The sequence below is a fragment of the Musca vetustissima genome, unplaced genomic scaffold (assembly GCF_032173495.1).
Source record: "Musca vetustissima isolate MV318-11 ecotype Yass unplaced genomic scaffold, APGP_CSIRO_Mvet_v1 utg143543, whole genome shotgun sequence".
In the NCBI taxonomy this organism is placed as follows: Eukaryota; Metazoa; Arthropoda; class Insecta; order Diptera; family Muscidae; genus Musca; species Musca vetustissima.
The window spans coordinates 1-19895 of NW_026879475.1; the positions used below are offsets into that span (position 1 = coordinate 1).

The 19895-nt window shown below is 34.0% G+C and overlaps 1 protein-coding gene across 1 annotated transcript; it reads right to left on the reverse strand.

The window, feature by feature from the left end:
- Window positions 1–38: 38 nt before the first annotated feature.
- On the reverse strand, window positions 39–3564 carry LOC133324385 (uncharacterized; the record flags this gene model as incomplete). The annotated part of the gene is made up of 2 exons (XM_061533228.1): window positions 2497–3564; window positions 39–2142 (listed from the first exon to the last, which is right to left on the reverse strand). Coding segments are annotated over exons 1-2 (3172 nt in total), but the record flags the coding sequence as incomplete, so codon positions are not given.
- Between the last annotated feature and the right edge of the window lie 16331 nt (window positions 3565–19895).

The window sequence follows — 19895 nt, forward strand, 5'->3', positions numbered from 1 at the left end:
GTATTGCTCAAATGGAAATATATAATTATCGAATTTACCCGATGGCGGGACTTCCAACTGGGACTCCAAGGAAGACACCCATTTACTATAGATTATGTCACTGATGGGCTTGTGCAGTATCGAAGCTAGACGTACGGCAATATCATACTCTCTCGCCGCTAATACACAGTTCAAAATTCGCTCATATTCCTTGGCATCAGCTTGTTCGCCGTGTAGCAACTGGATGAAATTCAAAGGAAAACGTTGAGTCATCGAACCATTGGCAGTCATTAGAATATCACAGAATTGTTTTAACAGACAAAAGTCCAGTTGTCCGGTAATATCACTCAGACCCGACTTGCATACACAGCTGAGAAATTTAAGCTGATCGACAGCGGATTCAAAGTTACTCTGGGTGTGCAACAATAGCAGACGTATTGTGCGTTTCATCAGCTTTTCACGTTGAGGTCGGAAATTTAGTGGCAAACGAATTTCTTCATTACTCCATGCCAAACAATACAAACGCAGCTCATGGACGTTTACTTCACCGAATTCATTTTGGGTCGATAGTTGCAGGAAACGAAATAGATGAATCAGTCCATTATCCGGAAGAAAAATTTCAAAGCTTCGGACAATTGCCGTAATCTGATTTTGAGAAACCAAATGGTCCATGAGATTCCAGGGAAATTCCTGTACGCTATTGGCCAACCGTTGGAGATGGCTCCATTGATCTGTTGTGACTGCCAACCACACTAACCAACACCATTCCACGTGTGCCCCATTGGTGTCACCAGAAACTATAGAGGCGGCCAATACAGCCATTATAGGCAATCGTTGTTCTACTGCGGTTCTTAGAAAGTTGACAATAGCTGAGGCAGAGTCCTTGCCATCGGCGTTGCTACTTTGCAAGTTTTGTAGAAATGTAGACACATCCAGGACCGGTTCAGTACAGGGATAGCAAGAGTTCAAATTCAACAAAATCAAAGCGAATATGTCGGGGCTACCATTGGTACAATCAGCAAATATATTTTTGTTTTGGCACATCGAACCACTCCCAGCACTTGGAAGATCATTTCCGGATGCCATTGAAGATGTCATTGTCTCTACAGATGTGTTAATCGCCCGTCTATCACCAGTAGACTTTTTATGCCTGTTGGATTGCAGCTGACGTTTTGTTAGACTCGAACGTCGCTTCATGGTGTGGCCCTCAGAACTGTTATTGGTAAATGAAGATAATGCCCTCAACAAGTGGTCCGCCATTGAGGGAATCTTGAAATATTTCACAAGCGATTTGATATGCTCCAAAGGTATTTCAAAATAGTGTAATAAAACCAACAAGTGCCAATAGTCGTTGCGAGTTGCATAACCTTGCATTATCAAAGATCCATTTTCTTTGGGTGTACTATTCGGACAGATGGCTTTGCATGCCATGATTGTGTTGTATTCTATAAGGGGAAATATGTTTGTATCATCTTCAATGGACATTTTATCCAACAGCAACCGTTCAGCCTCAAAAATTACTGAATCAAGGCCTTTCTTGTCGGGACATACGTTCGGATAGTGTGCATGCTGCAAACACCGACGAAGTCTCAGAACACATCTCAGTTGCTGAGTGTCGAAGCCCAACATTTCACAAAACGCAATGCAATGGCTAATGACATCCGAATCGGCAATGGGTGTCTGTAACGCCAACTCGTAAACACTTTCGCACGTTGTGAGCAAATGGGTTTTAGTTATCTGTGCATAGTTTTGAAGTTGCTCTACAAACATGAGGTAGAGGGCATAGGCGCTCCTCGATTGTTTAATATAGTGAACAAAATTCAAACGATGGTTGTTTCTATTCGCTGGCCCAACATCGCTATTGCGACTTTTGCTAAACGTATTAGCATCTTTGCACAAACGATGCACATCGATACCTTTGAATGTTTTTATTAGGTCATAGATCGTGGGTATACTCTGCGGATTTACGGCCGTGTTGTTATTTTCATGATGCAAAACCACTTTGAGATAGGACAACGATTTCAAAATACCCGACGATATTGAACAGTGTAAATTTGCCAAAGACGGTTGATTGGTAAGAAAATCAAAAAGTGTCGCCAGTGTCCATTTATTGCTTTCGTTTGAATCAATATGTTCCAGATATTTTGTGGTACAGGAAACAATCTAAGAAGAAAGAAAGAAAATTCATTAAAAATAATATCCCTTGTTACAGGCAAATTCATTCCAAATTTCTAACGACCTATCGATAATTGCTACCTGTACTTTGAGTATAAATTATTATAAATAGAAAAGGAACGGGGTGTATTGTATAGTTGTGTAGGGTACACACAATATATGTATACCAATATATAATTTCATATTTTTATTTTTGATGTAGTAAAACACAGTTTACAGGATAAAATGTAGACATCAATTTGGAATTTTTATGTAGATTTCAGTGGAAGTTCCAATAATTTGGTTTTTCAAAAAATGATTTTACATTAAAGTCATAAAGTTTATAATTAAAGTCATACTAACCTTTTTAAATCCCTCGAGATTTTCGAGCTTATTTGTTTTTAATGTAATTATAAGACTAAGGATATCCCTATTATCGCTTATACTTTCAAACATTTCTTCAAGTTGTCGCACTGTAACAAATTCATTCAATAGAAGGTGGTAGAACCCGCGCTCATAGATATATTGACCAATTGGCAATGATCTGATGCAATCACGATTTTTGTGAATGCTGTGGCTGATACATATACGTTGCAATACAGTTTCCACATGGCTTCTCTCATCAGGAAAAAAATATCCCGCCGATGCAAATAAGTTACGAAGAACTTCATCCTTTTTATTGGCAAGGGATCGAACTGCATATTCGTACATTTCTGCCTCAATGGACCATTGTGTATATTTCTCTTCCAAGACGGAAAGATTTGAGTTTAACGAAATCGTTTCTTGTGGCTGTATCTGCAACTTGCACCATGATATTATCTCCTCTGTTTGACCTGTTTCTATCAAGAAATTCCAGAGGACAAACTTGTTGATGTACTGCAACAAATTTTCGTTGCGTGTTTCAAAGTACAGCGATATCATAATATGTTGCTTTGTCGCACTGTCTAATGCCATTAGGGATTCCAAATTTATACGCTTCATGTGTTTCTTTACATCGGTCATAATTACATCGGACTTCTTAAGTTTTTCCAGTAGGCTCCAATGAAATTGCAAGTCCTGCATATCGCTCTCAAAGTTGTCGGGGTTCTTTTTTCGCAAATGGTCCAAAATCATTTCTCGCAATTCCGAATCATTGCATTCACATGCAAATTGGTAATAGAAACACTTCACGTCCCGATGCACGTTTCGAAGGACTATTTCTGCTTTGCACACCAGTCGTTCATTTAGAAGGCGTGCCACATAAGTCTGAACGATGTCATGGAAAAACAACTCGTAATCGTTGATGGGCATTTTTCTTTTCCTGGCCCAATATGAAATGCACAAGTCTATATGTTCACCTTTTGTGGCTACCTCCTTAATGAGAGCCAGCTCACTAATTCCGGACCATGACTTGAAAATCTTATCTCGTTCGTAGTTGCTGTTGCTAGACATTCTGGATTATGGGTGGGTTTCAGTGTATTCCGACGACAACGACAATGAGTGACTCGATTACATTTCATGTAACGAAATGCAAGTGCAGCTAAAAAACAGAACAGATAAGAATATGTTACTGTGTTTGAGTAGATAAATAGAATTTGAAATCTTCGTCGTTCTTTTGTGAATCAATATTTTCAAAATCGCAATGAACCTGATTCAGATCCATAAATTTTATATATTGTATTTTATTAATAACTCACAACAATTTTATTTTACAAACAAAACAATAACTGTTAACGTTGCACATCGAGTCATTGAGAGTCACTCTGGTGGAAAACTGCGTCCTTTGTGTTCAGTCCAAAAAGTCTCTGCAGAAAAGAAAGAAATATTGAAAAACGTTCCACCTTTACGAATGGGATGGGATAAGACAAAATGCCAGGTAAAGAAGTAGTCAAAAAATAAGACGTAAAGTTACGAATGAGGTGGGATGGAGACTAAAAAGGAGTTGGATTGTTTACGAATGAGGGCAGCTCACATTCAGAGTTTGCTAATTACAACCCTGTAAACCTGAGGTCAAAGCAAACGAGAAATCAAATCAGGACCAACCAACAGCTGATCACAATTTGAACAGTTGATCAGCTGTTTGTAGTTCCGGAACGAACTAGTTCATTGAATGACGCTACGTTTTGCTATTCACTATAACATGATAACACATTGTTCTATGGACTATAAAATAAGAGAATTTACGTTCTCGTTTACATCGTACTGGATTTAACTAAAAGGATTTATTTAAATAGTATTATAAGTAATAAACTAAGTGTGCAATTGGAAAATTTTGCCACTTGTTCAGTAGGGGAACATGATTACATTACATAAAATCAATCTATATATTTTTAAATTAAATTAATCTATATATTATTTAAATATTAACATTAAAATATTGTTACGAATATAACTTTAGATTTCCAATATATATAACTTTGGATTGATGTTTACAGACATGTTAGGGATGCACACTTTTTTGTTTGGATTTGGAACCTAAGAAATCGTTCGCCAATTACTCTTGTATTACCTTATTTTTAAATACTTGCGTTTTCTTCATCCATTTTGGTATTCAATGATACAAAATCAAAATAAAATTCACAAAACAATCAATTTTCTTGAGAAAAATTTTTTGTTTGTTTACAAAACATAACAAAACAGCTGATTAAATATCAGCTGATGGTACAAGAAAATTCTTACTGAATAAATTTTCCTTGTAAGAATTTGCAAATACTCAGTAACACAACTGTCAAATCTGCTCTCTCAATTCACTCTCTTTTACTGGACTTTTGGGTAAACGAACAACATTTTGTAATAATTTGTACAAATTCGTACAAATTATTGAGTAAACGAACGAACCTATCATTATCATTATGGTGTTGCTTTGACCAGAACCGAATCTACAGACAAAATATTTTGATATTGATACATAACATTTTGATCGCAAATTATAATGTACAAACCGAGGGCACATATAGGTAGATCGACTTGACTAGTCGAGATATAACTTAAAGATGGGGTTAGACCAAGGATTAGGAAAAATTTAAACATCAGATACATCAAAAAAAAGATTTATTATTCCAAATGCTAATTACAGTGACTTCCGTTTACTAAAAGTGCCAAAAATACGACTTGAACAGTACCGTTATATTGACACGAAACACTAATTTGTATGAATATAGAATGCTTCAGCGGTGACCTACACATTTATAATGCAAACGTCATAATCTTCAAAAGTTAGCGTCGTCGCAAAAGGGCTTTCTCCAAAATGTATGTATACCAATAAGGATCCAACTGCTCAGTTTTCGAGTTTTTGCATATGTTAACGTCTCTATTTTGTAGCAACGTATAGATGGATCTGAAAACATTAAGAACAATCATTATTACGTTATTAGTTAAATCTGAGAAACGATTGAAAAACCTCGAAAAACTTGTTCAGAATTGGTCCACCTCTTGGTATCTGCCAAAATATATATCGTCCAATCTCTTTAATAGTATTACAAACGTTTTTGCATCCGTAAATATAGCTTTAATTCATATATTTAAAAATTAGGGTCGTACCTAAATGCATTTATTTTTTATTTTATTTATTCACCTCAAAAGTTAAATATACATATTGTTACGAAAATAACTTTAGATTTAAGATTAATTTAGATGAATTCCGTTAATTTAAGAATTTGAATTGTAACGTAAATTTCTACTACGCAGTTTATTCGAATAACTTCACAACAACAACTACTGTATAGATTTTTCTACATCCTTCCATTTCCTCTTCCATTTTCTATTTTGTTATTGTCGTACAATTCTTGTTAAACGTCATCATTGATGATCGCTTAATTCCTCTTTCTTTGTTACCCCCTCGCCTGTATATGTGTTGTTGTTATTGTTTACTCAATGTAAGTTTGTATGTGTTGTTGTTATTGTTCACTCAATGTAAGTTTGTATGTGTGTTGCATTGGTAGATTGTTCGTGATCTAGGTGTTACCAGATCGTCTAGAAACTTCTGTAGCGACAGGCAAGGCTCATATAAATAGCGGAAATGGCAAGGCAGTTAGTCAGTTGTGAATCAGATCGCGAATTGAAACAGTCAAGTAACGTGCAAAGTAAAGTTGTGTCAATAAAATCATTGTAATAATCGTAATCATAAAGAACCCGCGTTTTATTTGGTACGAACTGTAATGGGAAATAAAACAAAAAATGGGAAATAAAACAAAAAATTAAGTAAAACCCAAGAACGTAACAATATTAAATTAAATTTATTGCACTTATCAGGTTCGTGCACCTTCTTTAATTTAAGTTTACGCTGTTTTTAAATCGATGATTTTTATAAATTCTAGATGATTTCCATATAATAGATATAATAGCCCCAATTTTACTTGTGACAAGTAGACAAGTAATCAACAAAATCAAGGAAAGTATACCACCCCCCAAATGAACAGGCCGAATCTAAACACGATCCATTTGCCATTAATAGGGGAGATCGAACATAAAGCTGATAAAGAGCGGACTCAAAACAAAATGGTTACAGTCGACTCCGCTTTACTGAAACATAAAAAAATCTGGATGATTCAGTTATTCGAAGTTTTCACTTAAGCGGAGCTCGGTTAACTGAAAATAATTTCAGTTATCCGAACTTCTCATAAGCGAACATTTTTTCAGTTTAAGGAATTTCAATAATTCATATTTTATATCGAATACGTAGGTTTCGAATTTTATGAAAAATAGACGATCGAAATGGAAACTGGTTGATATGTTCACAGCTAAAGGGATTTTTATTATGAACCAAGGCGTATTTAATAAGGTGTAAGTGACAATCATATGTTTTAAACTTTTTCATTTATTGTTTGTGAAATAAATTTTCAGGGTCGTATCGTATGCGTACGATTTTATTCACCTCAAAAGTTAAATACATGTATTTTAATGTATGTTACCAAAATACGCACTGCGTACAAAAATATAAAGTTCAAAAATTTCAACTATACACAATACACATTTGGAAAAGGTAAGTTTATTCTGTTTTTAAGGAAATTAATTTGTTTTTTTTTTTTTTTTTTTTGAAGATGGATAGCGAGAATTTAGTAGAATGTATGCGCCATCAACCACATCTGTGGAAAAAACAGGAGAAATTTTATAAGGATCTCAAATTTAAAGAAAGAACTTAGGAAACAATATCAATAGAATTATGCAGTACAGGTAAGACGAACATCATTATGTTGAAATGCCTTATTTATAAATTAAGATCAAAGATGAATTAATCCGCAAAGTAACCATCCAAACTCCTATCGGTTTTTCAAATTTGTTTGTTTTGATATTGCAGTGTCCGTAGTAACCGATTTTTTATAATTTTTCTACATGTTCGAAGTGGAGAATATTTGACAATTTCTTCTGTTCCCTCCACACCAAGTCCTGCAAGATCGTCGGGAATTACAATTAGTAAACAATAAAAAACATAACAATTAGAATGTTAATTAAAATTGTTTTAGTCTCTCGCAGTGCATTTAGGAAAACATAGTTGGACTATCATCCATTGAACATGAATTATGAAATTATTAATGAAAATTGAAATTATTTTGATAGATTTTACAGATTTTTTTTCAGAAATGGTCATCTTTAAATGATTTTATCGGTGCTTAGTATACATAATTGAACTAAATTAAAGAGCTTTTTTAAAAATATTTTCATAAAAATGCAGTAAAGTAAAAAATCACACAATGTTTTAATTATATGGCCACTTCAAAGTCGATGTATTTTCATAAAAACCGTTATTTATGGAAAAATTGCATGCAATAATTTTCTATTTTCACACTAAATCTCTTAAGTGCAGTATATCGAAGTGTTCTGAATTTAGAAATTTTCAAAAATACTTCAAACGAATCGAGGGCTGTTCAAAAAATGTTTACCACAGTAAATGTTTTAATTCTGTGACCACCACTGTATATATATATATTATTTTTATGTTTTCACTTACTATAGTATAATATAAAGCCGATTTTCAGGTTCTATGGGCTTTCTGTATTTCGAACTTTTTTCCAGCGAAAACCTCTAAAACTTTCTTTCGACATTCGAATAGATCTTTCCAATAGACCATCATCCTCCGCTTTTAAAATGTTTACACCCGCGGAAAAAAACATATTTGTCTCTGGTTTTGAACAATTTCTTGTTGCATCTCCGATAGGATGATCTATTGATTACTTCATGCAACAATAATACATTTTCCATGACTTCAAAAATATTTCTTGCCATTTCTCAAATTCAATTTCTTTATTTTTTAAATTGTTGACAATATTTGAATTAACGTATTTGGGTAATACGTACGTACAAATGACCTTTACAATATAGAAATGCGGAACAAATTTTTTGGGTTAAAAAGTTTGGCCACACGAATTTAACGAATGCGAAACTTCATTGATATTGTATGAAGGCTGCATCCATGTGCTAAATAGGTAATGATATATATATATATATATATATATATATATATTATTTTTATGTTTTTACTTACTATAGTGTAATATAAAGCCGATTTTCAGGTTCTATGGGCTGTCTGTATTTCGAACTTTTTTCCAGCGAAAACCCTACTATAAGGCCCTAAAACTTTCTTTCGACATTCGAATAGACCATCATCCTCCGCTTTTAAAATGTTTACACCCGCGGAAAAAAACCATATTTGTCTCTGGTTTTGAACAATTTCTTGTTGCATCTCCGATAGGATGATCTATTGATTAATTCATGCAACAATAATACATTTTCCCTGTCTTCCAAAATATTTCTTGCCATTTCTCAAATTCAATTTGTTTATTTTTTAAATTGTTGACAATATTGAATTAACGTGTTTGGGTAATACGTACGTACTTTTACATGCGTATAAAGGTGAGTATTTTTGTACGGAGTGCAATAAATTAGGTACGACCCTCAAAACAAATTTCTTCGACGTTTCATTTCCTTCAAATTTAAATTATGCTCAACTACAAAAAAATACATTTTTAGGAACAGAAAATGTTACAAGCCTCAAATGACAAAAAATATATATTTTATATTGGGTTCCTGATTATAGGCCGCTGAAATATTGACCTTTAAAATTTGCAAGGAGCCTGTATTGGTATTTGTCCATTGGTGTTTGCCACAAATTCTGAAATATGGGCCTCTATAATATCTCTAGTGCTTTCTCACGGAAATATCATAATTTGCAAGATTATATTGAGTAGCTAATGTTTAAATAAGTCCATACGTGTAGGGTAAAAATCCTCAACCACCCTCAAAACCAATGAAATTGAACATTAGAATCAGCCTAACTCGTAGTTAGGCACAAAATCTTTGCAATTAAGAATAGTTTCCGTAGTGGATCTTTATATGTTGTTTTAAATTAAAAAGCATTTGTGGATAGCCGTACTTGGGCCGGAGAATTTGACATACGCTTATGACAACAATATTGGTATACTGGCTACGTAACACAATCTTCATTATTTTGTGGTCTTTGTGCGGCCCTTCTCAGTGGAAAAATCAGCCCTTCTCAGTGGAAAAGTTGTGTGCCATAAAACTTTTCCACCATATATATATATATATATATAATGGTAAATTTTCCAAAAAACAAAATTCCTCATAGATTATTTGTTGACAAAAAACGAAAACAAATAAATATTTGTTTTTCTTTATTTTTGACAAAAACTAATTGTCAGCATGACAATTTAATTTCTATAACAACAATGTTGCTTTTGTAAAATATTTGTTGTTGTATCTGATGCATACACCTTGTTATGAACTGTATTTTTTATGCGTGTTATTAAAATGCCCGGCTTGAACCTAATCTTACATATTATGTGGTGTATAATATAATATTTATGATAAATTGATTGATTTTGAAAACGGAAAATATCGGCCCATGTCTTTGAAAAGGTTTCATACTAGCCGTTTTAAGACTTTTTAATAGCTGACTTGGCTGTAATATGGGGTTGTGAATAAGTAACATATTTCTTTGCAATATTTGTTCATTGTAGATTCACATTTTTACACTGTTCCGATTTCAAATTTGAGTATCATCTTGAAGGCTTTAAATAATAACTGAGAGTAGTAAAAAGTGGACGGCCTCCAAAAATTTTGTTAATTATATGGGACCTTGTTTTAACATTTCCCCTATGAATGGTACATTTTGTAACATATCATGGTAAATCTTTCTTACTTGTATATAAGATATAGAAATGCGGAACAGATTTTTTCGGTTAAAAAGTTTGGACACACCAATTTAACGTTCTTCGACGTCAAATTAATATATACTTGACACACACGTTTCATACTTCGGAAAAATCTTTAATTGCAGAAAAATATTTTTTATGGTGGGCTTTAAAGATGTGATTCCTCAATGCAAAATATTCTGCCATTATCTTTCATTCTCATGATTTTCAATAATACGAAGTGATTTGAAAGGGCATTGCAATATTTGACTCCAAAAGCTATTTCAGTTATCCGAAATTTTCAGTAATGCGAAGTTTCACTTAATAGTGGGCGATTAACCTGAGGCCCGTACCTAAATTCAAGTCGTTGCGTTCTAAAATACCCTCCTTCTCACCTTTATAAGGTTTGTTGAACGTCCGTATTACCCAAATACGCAAGGACTTTATTCGCTTGTGTGTTAATTGAATGCGGCGAAAATGGATGACAAATTAACCGAAAATGCCTACAATTATAGAAAAAGTAATTTTTCAATGACTGGAATTCTATTTTAAAAAAACAAAAAATCCAAAATATGCATTGTCAATGTTGAAAATTTTCAATTTTATATTTTTGTACGCAATGCGTATTTGGGTAACATTTATTTAAATTCATGTATTTAACTTTTGAGTTGAATAAAATCGTACGCATACGCATGCATTTAGGTACGACCCTAAAATGTAATGGTAGAGGAAATCAATTTAAAAGGGCGTATACATTAGAATTTTTTATCGTGTTAAACTACTTTATGAGGATTTATTTGACATATATGCAAAGGAATTGGCAATTGAAACCCACTGGGTTAACGAAATCCGGTTAAATGTAAACGTACTATAATTTATTTATATTTTTTAGTTAAGCGACTTACAGTAAAGCGGAGTCGACTGTAGAATGTTCACTTGTTTATAAATGTTTGTTTAGATAGAGTCATGTAAGAGGTGAAAAATCAGCTGATAATGAACGATACGACTTTCGTCCAGAGATGGAAAATTAAATGTAGTAAAAAAAATCTACAGAAAGAGAAAAAGTCATGTTCCGAGAATTCCCATACTTTTTTAGATTCCCATGTTGTGCAAAATGGAGTGCTCAAGTTCGAGCGAAAGTGCGGCTTGAAAGCATAGCTTTGTTCAATATGTTACAAACTATGTTCAATAAAAAACATATGTTTCTTTGGAATTTGCTATTTGTTTAACAACAAAATTAAGAAAAAATGCCTGCTGGCTTATTAACTCTTCTGGTTTTTACCATAAAAAGACTAATGGTACTGGAACGTTTTGAATGACGTCGCATTAGGGGCACATCGGACCCAACGGATATGCCCGAATCTGTGTAAGTATTTGTGATCATTACTCCATGGCCCTAAGCTACCAATAATGTTTATAGTTTCGTATGTCTTTTTTAGGATAAATAAAGAAGCATTTATGGATATTTTGAGAGAAGTGTTGATCGCACAACAATGTGTAACATATTGTGGAGAGTAATGAAAGTCCTGGAAGACAAAATGTGTTCTGCGTGGATAAACATTCATTTCAGTGTTGCGGGCGCTCCATACCCGCAGATTCGCCCCTGGAGGAAAAAATTTTTGCGTGGGGCTTTGCATAGGCGTGGCCTTTTTCCGATTTTGGAGGCTACCATAACCACATATATTTATATCACAAGGGAGCCTGGGTGTATTGCTAAGGAGGGATCTGACTTCTCCCCCCCCTATGTTGCAATTCCGCCAGCACCTTGTGTTAAAAAAGGTGGAAGGACATGCTTCCACGGGAGGAAGCGACTGCTACGATCACAAGCACCTGAAAATAAAAAGAAAAAATATTAATAGGCGATAAATGAATTAAATGCAGCCGGCTGCATGTGGAGTAGAGTTGTACAGTTCACGAACGAACTAGTTCAAATGAACGATTCACTTAAAAGACCGATTGACTAGGTCTTACAAAGTCGTTCTTTTTAGTTCATTAAAAGAATGAGCTGGAATAATCGTTCCTTTTAGTTCGATTTGGTCTAAATGGAAACGGCGCCGGTCGTGTTTTATTTTGCATATGATATTAGCATCGCTTTCATTTAGTAAACACTAATAAAAAATATGTTGCTTATCATTATGCTGGCAAACCATGAAGGTTGTTATATTTTATCAGTACTTTTGTGATTAATTATTCTGAAAATTTTCTTTAAATAATAGGTCCACAGATTCTTTAAAACAAAAAAACAGCTGACTGTAATAGTGATCTACAATTCAAAATATAGCTAGAGGGTATGACCTAAGGATTGATTGGGCGTATGACGTAAGGGGGTATTCGCAGCGTAAACGGTTAAAGCATTTTAATTGTTTGAATTTGCAACGGTTATTTCCGAGGTTGTTGTCCTGAAAACCGAGGGTGGTATGATCCTATACGAATTTAAGCAACACCGTAGCAGATAGGGACAAATATCTAGTTTATTGCAACAAAAATGAAGGGGACAACGAATGATCCCTTATACGAATGGCCATTTAAAATGCTATTCCAGGCTTAGACGTCTGCAGGAGGCCATTTCTACATGTGCCAGTGAACAAGTGACACCCATAAAATAAGATAGATGCTTTTTTTTTGGTGTGATATAAAAGATTTTAAATATAAATGAAAAATAAGTGTATATTTGTTAAAACGGGACGTGAATAAATTGTACGTCCCCTACAGGTTTACCGGGTCCAAAACTTTAACTACTTAAACAACATTGAGAAGAATAAATCTGGCCATTGTTTGCAACATCTGCATAGGCACGGAGAAAGAAATTATTCCACTGCAGAGGAAAGATTATTCCGGACCCAAGGTAACCTCCAACTAATTTATTTATTGTCCAGCGACGAGGATTTTTATTTGTAAATTCCCTTTGAATTTTTTTACTCCTCGAGTGGAGCCAGACTAACATCAAAATCAATAGTCCATTAAGGGTATTCTAGCCCACAGGATATAATCTATTTTGTTTGCCAAAGTGCTACACCACAAATTAAAAACAAAGATCCTCCTAGAAGAGGTTAACATATTATCTGTTCTATGTTTTTGTGTTATAAATTTTAAGATAATTTAGATATTTTGTTTTTGCAAAATAGTCAGGCTTAATCCCAGTTTGTTGTTTTTATAAAAAACAACTATTTATTAGTGGGGATAGTGCCATACATTCCCCACTATTTTGCAAAAACAAAAAAAATGGTATCCCAAATAACCCGCCAAACACTACTAAAGGATAATTTAGATATCTAATTGTGTTGTGTAAACAGAAATCATCCTTTTTGCTAGTGAATAATAAATAGCACAGTGGCATCGGTATTTTTTGCGTCGTCACTATCGCTGACCTTCTTCATTCTTTAAAAACCAAATTCGAAATAAAGCTTTGTTGATTCATTTGTGGCCTATCAGCTTCACACCGATCAAACGTACATGTATGATGTGTGTGGGCCGCTTAAGAGTGGCCGCAATGTGATGCGCACCAGCATAGACATGTTTACTAGTTGAAGTTTCAACAACGACTAAACAAATGAGCGTAGGAATCCGTGTGAGTTGAGCTGACTGCTAGAGTGCAAGGGCGTGCATCCCTGCTGTAGAGTAATTGTCCTTTAAAGTGATTAGACTGTTTAGTGTTTGAGACAGGCAGAGAGATAAGATTTCAGGAGCTCCTTTAGGTCTGTAGCATAGTTTCCACTGACAGCGAGTCTACCAAAAAAAGGGCAGACTAGCAATACCATAATGGTGCAAATTTTTGTGTTTTTTTAATACAAGGCATGATTTCCGTATAATTCTAAATCTATATTTTTATTTATTATTAAATTTTTGTTCTGTTTTTTTTACAATTTTTTTAAACACATTTTTATCGGACATAAATTTAAATTGACTATAATATCTAAATTAGTAATAGTTTATTAAAAAGATAAAATTTTGGTTTTGTACACCAGCATCCTTACCTAAAATTCAACTAGCTCGTTCGACGTTTTTCACCACAAAAGTAGAACACATGTATTTATATGAATGTTACCGAAATACGTCGAACCATGGAACAATTATAAAAGGTAACAGCAAATCCCAGCTGATTTGATTCCAACGTAATACTAGTGTCAATATGAATTTGACAAATTATGTTTTTAAAAATCACCCAACAGGAAAATTGGGAACGCATACAATTTGAAATTGTTCTTTATTAATGTGCTCCCGTATTCAATTTACTCAATCTGCCTGCTGGGAAAGTTTGAGGAAGCAAATCTTTCTTGAAGGAATAACTCACTATTCCCAGCATTGTCATATGTGTTACCCATATATATGGCAATGGCTCAATTAAAGGAAGGATGTGGAAGCGATAGAAATATAAATTTGACAGATTTTCATTCATGTTTTTCAATTTTTATTTTGAAGATTCGAAAATATTCCATTTTCAAAATAAAAATAATTTGATGATTATTTGTTTACATTTTTCTGTCAAAAGAGTTGACACTAGTAGAACTTACAAAAACAAATGTCCATGTGGTTGTTGTATCGTTTTTTGTACAACAACACTTGCTGTTACCTTCTATTATTATACCATGCTATTATAGAAAAAGTAATTTTTCAATGACTGGAATTCTATTTTAAAAAACAAAAAATCCAAAATATGCATTGTCAATGTTGAAAATTTTCAATTTTATATTTTTGTACGCAATGCGTATTTGGGTAACATTTATTTAAATTCATGTATTTAACTTTTGAGGTGAATAAAATTGTACGCATACGCATGCATTTAGGTACGACCCTAAAATGTAATGGTAGAGGAAATCAATTTAAAAGGGCGTATACATTAGAATTTTTTATCGTGTTAAACTACTTTATGAGGATTTATTTGACATATATGCAAAGGAATTGGCAATTGAAACCCACTGGGTTAACGAAATCCGGTTAAATGTAAACGTACTATAATTTATTTATATTTTTTAGTTAAGCGACTTACAGTAAAGCGGAGTCGACTGTAGAATGTTCACTTGTTTATAAATGTTTGTTTAGATAGAGTCATGTAAGAGGTGAAAAATCAGCTGATAATGAACGATACGACTTTCGTCCAGAGATGGAAAATTAAATGTAGTAAAAAAATCTACAGAAAGAGAAAAAGTCAATTGCCAATGTGACATGTTCCGAGAGTTTTTGAATTCCCATACTTTTTTAGATTCCCATGTTGTGCAAAATGGGAGTGCTCAAGTTCGAGCGCAAGTGCGGCTTGAAAGCATAGCTTTGTTCAATATGTTACAAACTATGTTCAATAAAAAACATATGTTTCTTTGGAATTTGCTATTTGTTTAACAACAAAATTAAGAAAAAATGCCTGCTGGCTTATTAACTCTTCTGGTTTTTACCATAAAAAGACTAATGGTACTGGAACGTTTTGAATGACGTCGCATTAGGGGCACATCGGACCCAACGGATATGCCCGAATCTGTGTAAGTATTTGTGATCATTACTCCATGGCCCTAAGCTACCAATAATGTTTATAGTTTCGTATGTCTTTTTTAGGATAAATAAAGAAGCATTTATGGATATTTTGAGAGAAGTTGGTCCTTTCATACGCAAGGGTACCATTCTCGAAAGGCTGCAGTTAGCAGCTACCTTAAGATTTCTGGCTGTTGGTGGGTTTCAGGGGTAGTGACAAATAATTTAAATATAAGTGTTGATCGCACAACAAAGTGTAACATATTGTGGAGAGTAATGAAAGTCCTGGAAGACAAAATGTGTTCTGCGTGGATAAACATTCATTTCAGTGTTGCGGGCGCTCCATACCCGCAGATTCGCCCCTGGAGGAAAACAATTTTGCGTGGGGCTTCGCATAGGCGTGGCCTTTTTCCGATTTTGGAGGCTACCATAACCACATATATTTATATCACAAAGGGAGCCTGGGTGTATTGCTAATGAGGGATCTGACTTCTCCCCCCCCCATGTTGCAATTCCGCCAGCACCTTGTGTTAAAAAAGGTGGAAGGACATGCTTCCACGGGAGGAAGCGACTGCTACGATCCCAAGAAAAAGAAAAAATATTAATAAGCGATAAATGAATAAAATGAAAATGAATTAAATGCAGCCGGCTGCATGTGGAGTAGGGTTGTACAGTTCACGAACGAACTAGTTCAAATGAACGATTCACTTAAAAGACCGATTGAACTAGGTCTTACAAAGTCGTTCTTTTTAGTTCATTAAAAGAATGAGCTGGAATAATCGTTCCTTTTAGTTCGATTTGGTCTAAATGGAAACGGCGCCGGTCGTGTTTTATTTTGCATATGATATTAGCATCGCTTTCATTTAGTAAACACTAATAAAAAATATGTTGCCTATCATTATGCTGGCAAACCATGAAGGTTGTTATATTTTATCAGTACTTTTGTGATTAATTATTCTGAAAATTTTCTTTAAATAATAGGTCCACAGATTCTTTTAAAACAAAAAAACAGCTGACTGTAATAGTGATCTACAATTCAAAATATAGCTAGAGGGTATGACCTAAGGATTGATTGGGCGTATGACGTAAGGGGGTATTCGCAGCGTAAACGGTTAAAGCATTTTAATTGTTTGAATTTGCAACGGTTATTTCCGAGGTTGTTGTCCTGAAAACCGAGGGTGGTATGATCCTATACGAATTTAAGCAACACCGTAGCAGATAGGGACAAATATCTAGTTTATTGCAACAAAAATGAAGGGGACAACGAATGATCCCTTATACGAATGGCCATTTAAAATGCTATTCCAGGCTTAGACGTCTGCAGGAGGCCATTTCTACATGTGCCAGTGAACAAGTGACACCCATAAAATAAGATAGATGCTTTTTTTTTGGTGTGATATAAAAGATTTTAAATATAAATGAAAAATAAGTGTATATTTGTTAAAACGGGACGTGAATAAATTGTACGTCCCCTACAGGTTTACCGGGTCCAAAACTTTAACTACTTAAACAACATTGAGAAGAATAAATCTGGCCATTGTTTGCAACATCTGCATAGGCACGGAGAAAGAAATTATTCCACTGCAGAGGAAAGATTATTCCGGACCCAAGGTAACCTCCAACTAATTTATTTATTGTCCAGCGACGAGGATTTTTATTTGTAAATTCCCTTTGAATTTTTTTACTCCTCGAGTGGAGCCAGACTAACATCAAAATCAATAGTCCATTAAGGGTATTCTAGCCCACAGGATATAATCTATTTTGTTTGCCAAAGTGCTACACCACAAATTAAAAACAAAGATCCTCCTAGAAGAGGTTAACATATTATCTGTTCTATGTTTTTGTGTTATAAATTTTAAGATAATTTAGATATTTTGTTTTTGCAAAATAGTCAGGCTTAATCCCAGTTTGTTGTTTTTATAAAAAACAACTATTTATTTTTTATAAAAACAACAAACTGGGATTAAGCCTGACTATTTTGCAAAAACAAAATACAAATGGTATCCCAAATAACCCGCCAAACACTACTAAAGGATAATTTAGATATCTAATTGTGTTGTGTAAACAGAAATCATCCTTTTTGCTAGTGAATAATAAATAGCACAGTGGCATCGGTATTTTTTGCGTCGTCACTATCGCTGACCTTCTTCATTCTTTAAAAACCAAATTCGAAATAAAGCTTTGTTGATTCATTTGTGGCCTATCAGCTTCACACCGATCAAACGTACATGTATGATGTGTGTGGGCCGCTTAAGAGTGGCCGCAATGTGATGCGCACCAGCATAGACATGTTTACTAGTTGAAGTTTCAACAACGACTAAACAAATGAGCGTAGGAATCCGTGTGAGTTGAGCTGACTGCTAGAGTGCAAGGGCGTGCATCCCTGCTGTAGAGTAATTGTCCTTTAAAGTGATTAGACTGTTTAGTGTTTGAGACAGGCAGAGAGATAAGATTTCAGGAGCTCCTTTAGGTCTGTAGCATAGTTTCCACTGACAGCGAGTCTACCAAAAAAAGGGCAGACTAGCAATACCATAATGGTGCAAATTTTTGTGTTTTTTTAATACAAGGCATGATTTCCGTATAATTCTAAATCTATATTTTTATTTATTATTAAATTTTTGTTCTGTTTTTTTTACAATTTTTTTAAACACATTTTTATCGGACATAAATTTAAATTGACTATAATATCTAAATTAGTAATAGTTTATTAAAAAGATAAAATTTTGGTTTTGTACACCAGCATCCTTGAGAAAAATCCCCTCCGGAAAACCGGGTTCGTTTCGGCCAAGAGCCTGTAAAGAAAAAAGGAATATAAGAAAAAGAAATAGAGTTAATTTTAGGTTTAAGTATTATAAAACAATAAATATGATATTAGTGATAGGATGAAATGAATGTTATTATGTGTTGGTAAATAAATTAAGGGGGGCAAGGCAAAATAAAGGGGTAAGTGTTTAGGTGTGGGCAAATTAATGGGAGTCACTTCACCATCGTAGAATGATCTAAGTGACCATGGCTGGGATGGGCGACTGGTGGTCCACCGCCACCCTCTTCTGTGTGTGTTTTCAAGTTTTTGTTTTGTAATTGTAACTGCCGTGGGTTGACATGGGATGAACTCATACTCTGAGGGGAAGCCGGATGAGCTGGCCGGCGATACATTTCGTCAACGCCTTCAAGCGGCACGTAACAAGTGAAGATGAAATGAGGTTATCCAAATTGTATTTTTATGAACATTTCGGATTTCCAGGAGTTATAAATGTTGCTCAGATATTCCTCGTATTTGCTGGCTCTTCCGTGTTCTATATTTTCTATTTTTATTTTCTTTAATTTTACTAGAAAAACTAATGTAAATACTGTCTTTTTTAATTAAATATTGTAAACACACGTTAAATATTAAGTTATTTTTTAATTTGTATCATGGTACAATTATAAAAGGTAACAGCAAATCCCAGCTGATTTGATTCCAACGTAATACTAGTGTCAATATGAATTTGACAAATTATGTTTTTAAAAATCATCCAACAGGAAAATTGGGAACGCATACAATTTGTAATTGTTCTTTATTAAATGTGCTCCCGTATTCAATTTACTCAATATGCCTGCTGGGAAAGTTTGAGGAAGCAAATCTTTCTTCAAGGAATAACTCGCTATTCCCAGCCTTTTCATATGTGTTACACATATATATGGCAATGGCTCAATTATAGGAAAGATGTGGAAGCGATAGAAATATAAATTTGATAGATTTTCATTCAAGTTTTTCAATTTTTATTTTGAGGATTCGAAAATATTTTATTTTCAAAATAAAAATAATTTGATGATAATTTGTTTGTTTGTTTACATTTTTCTGTCAAAAGAGTTGACACTAGTAGTACTTACAACAACAAATTTCCACGTGGTTGTTGTATCGTTTTTTGTACAACAACACTTGCTGTTACCTTCTATTATTATACCATGCAATTATAGAAAAAGTAATTTTTCAATGACTGGAATTCTATTTTAAAAAAACAAAAAATCCAAAATATGCATTGTCAATGTTGAAAATTTTCAATTTTATATTTTTGTAAAAGTCAATTGCCAATGTGACATGTTCCGAGAGTTTTTGAATTCCCATACTTTTTTAGATTCCCATGTTGTGCAAAATGGGAGTGCTCAAGTTCGAGCGAAAGTGCGGCTTGAAAG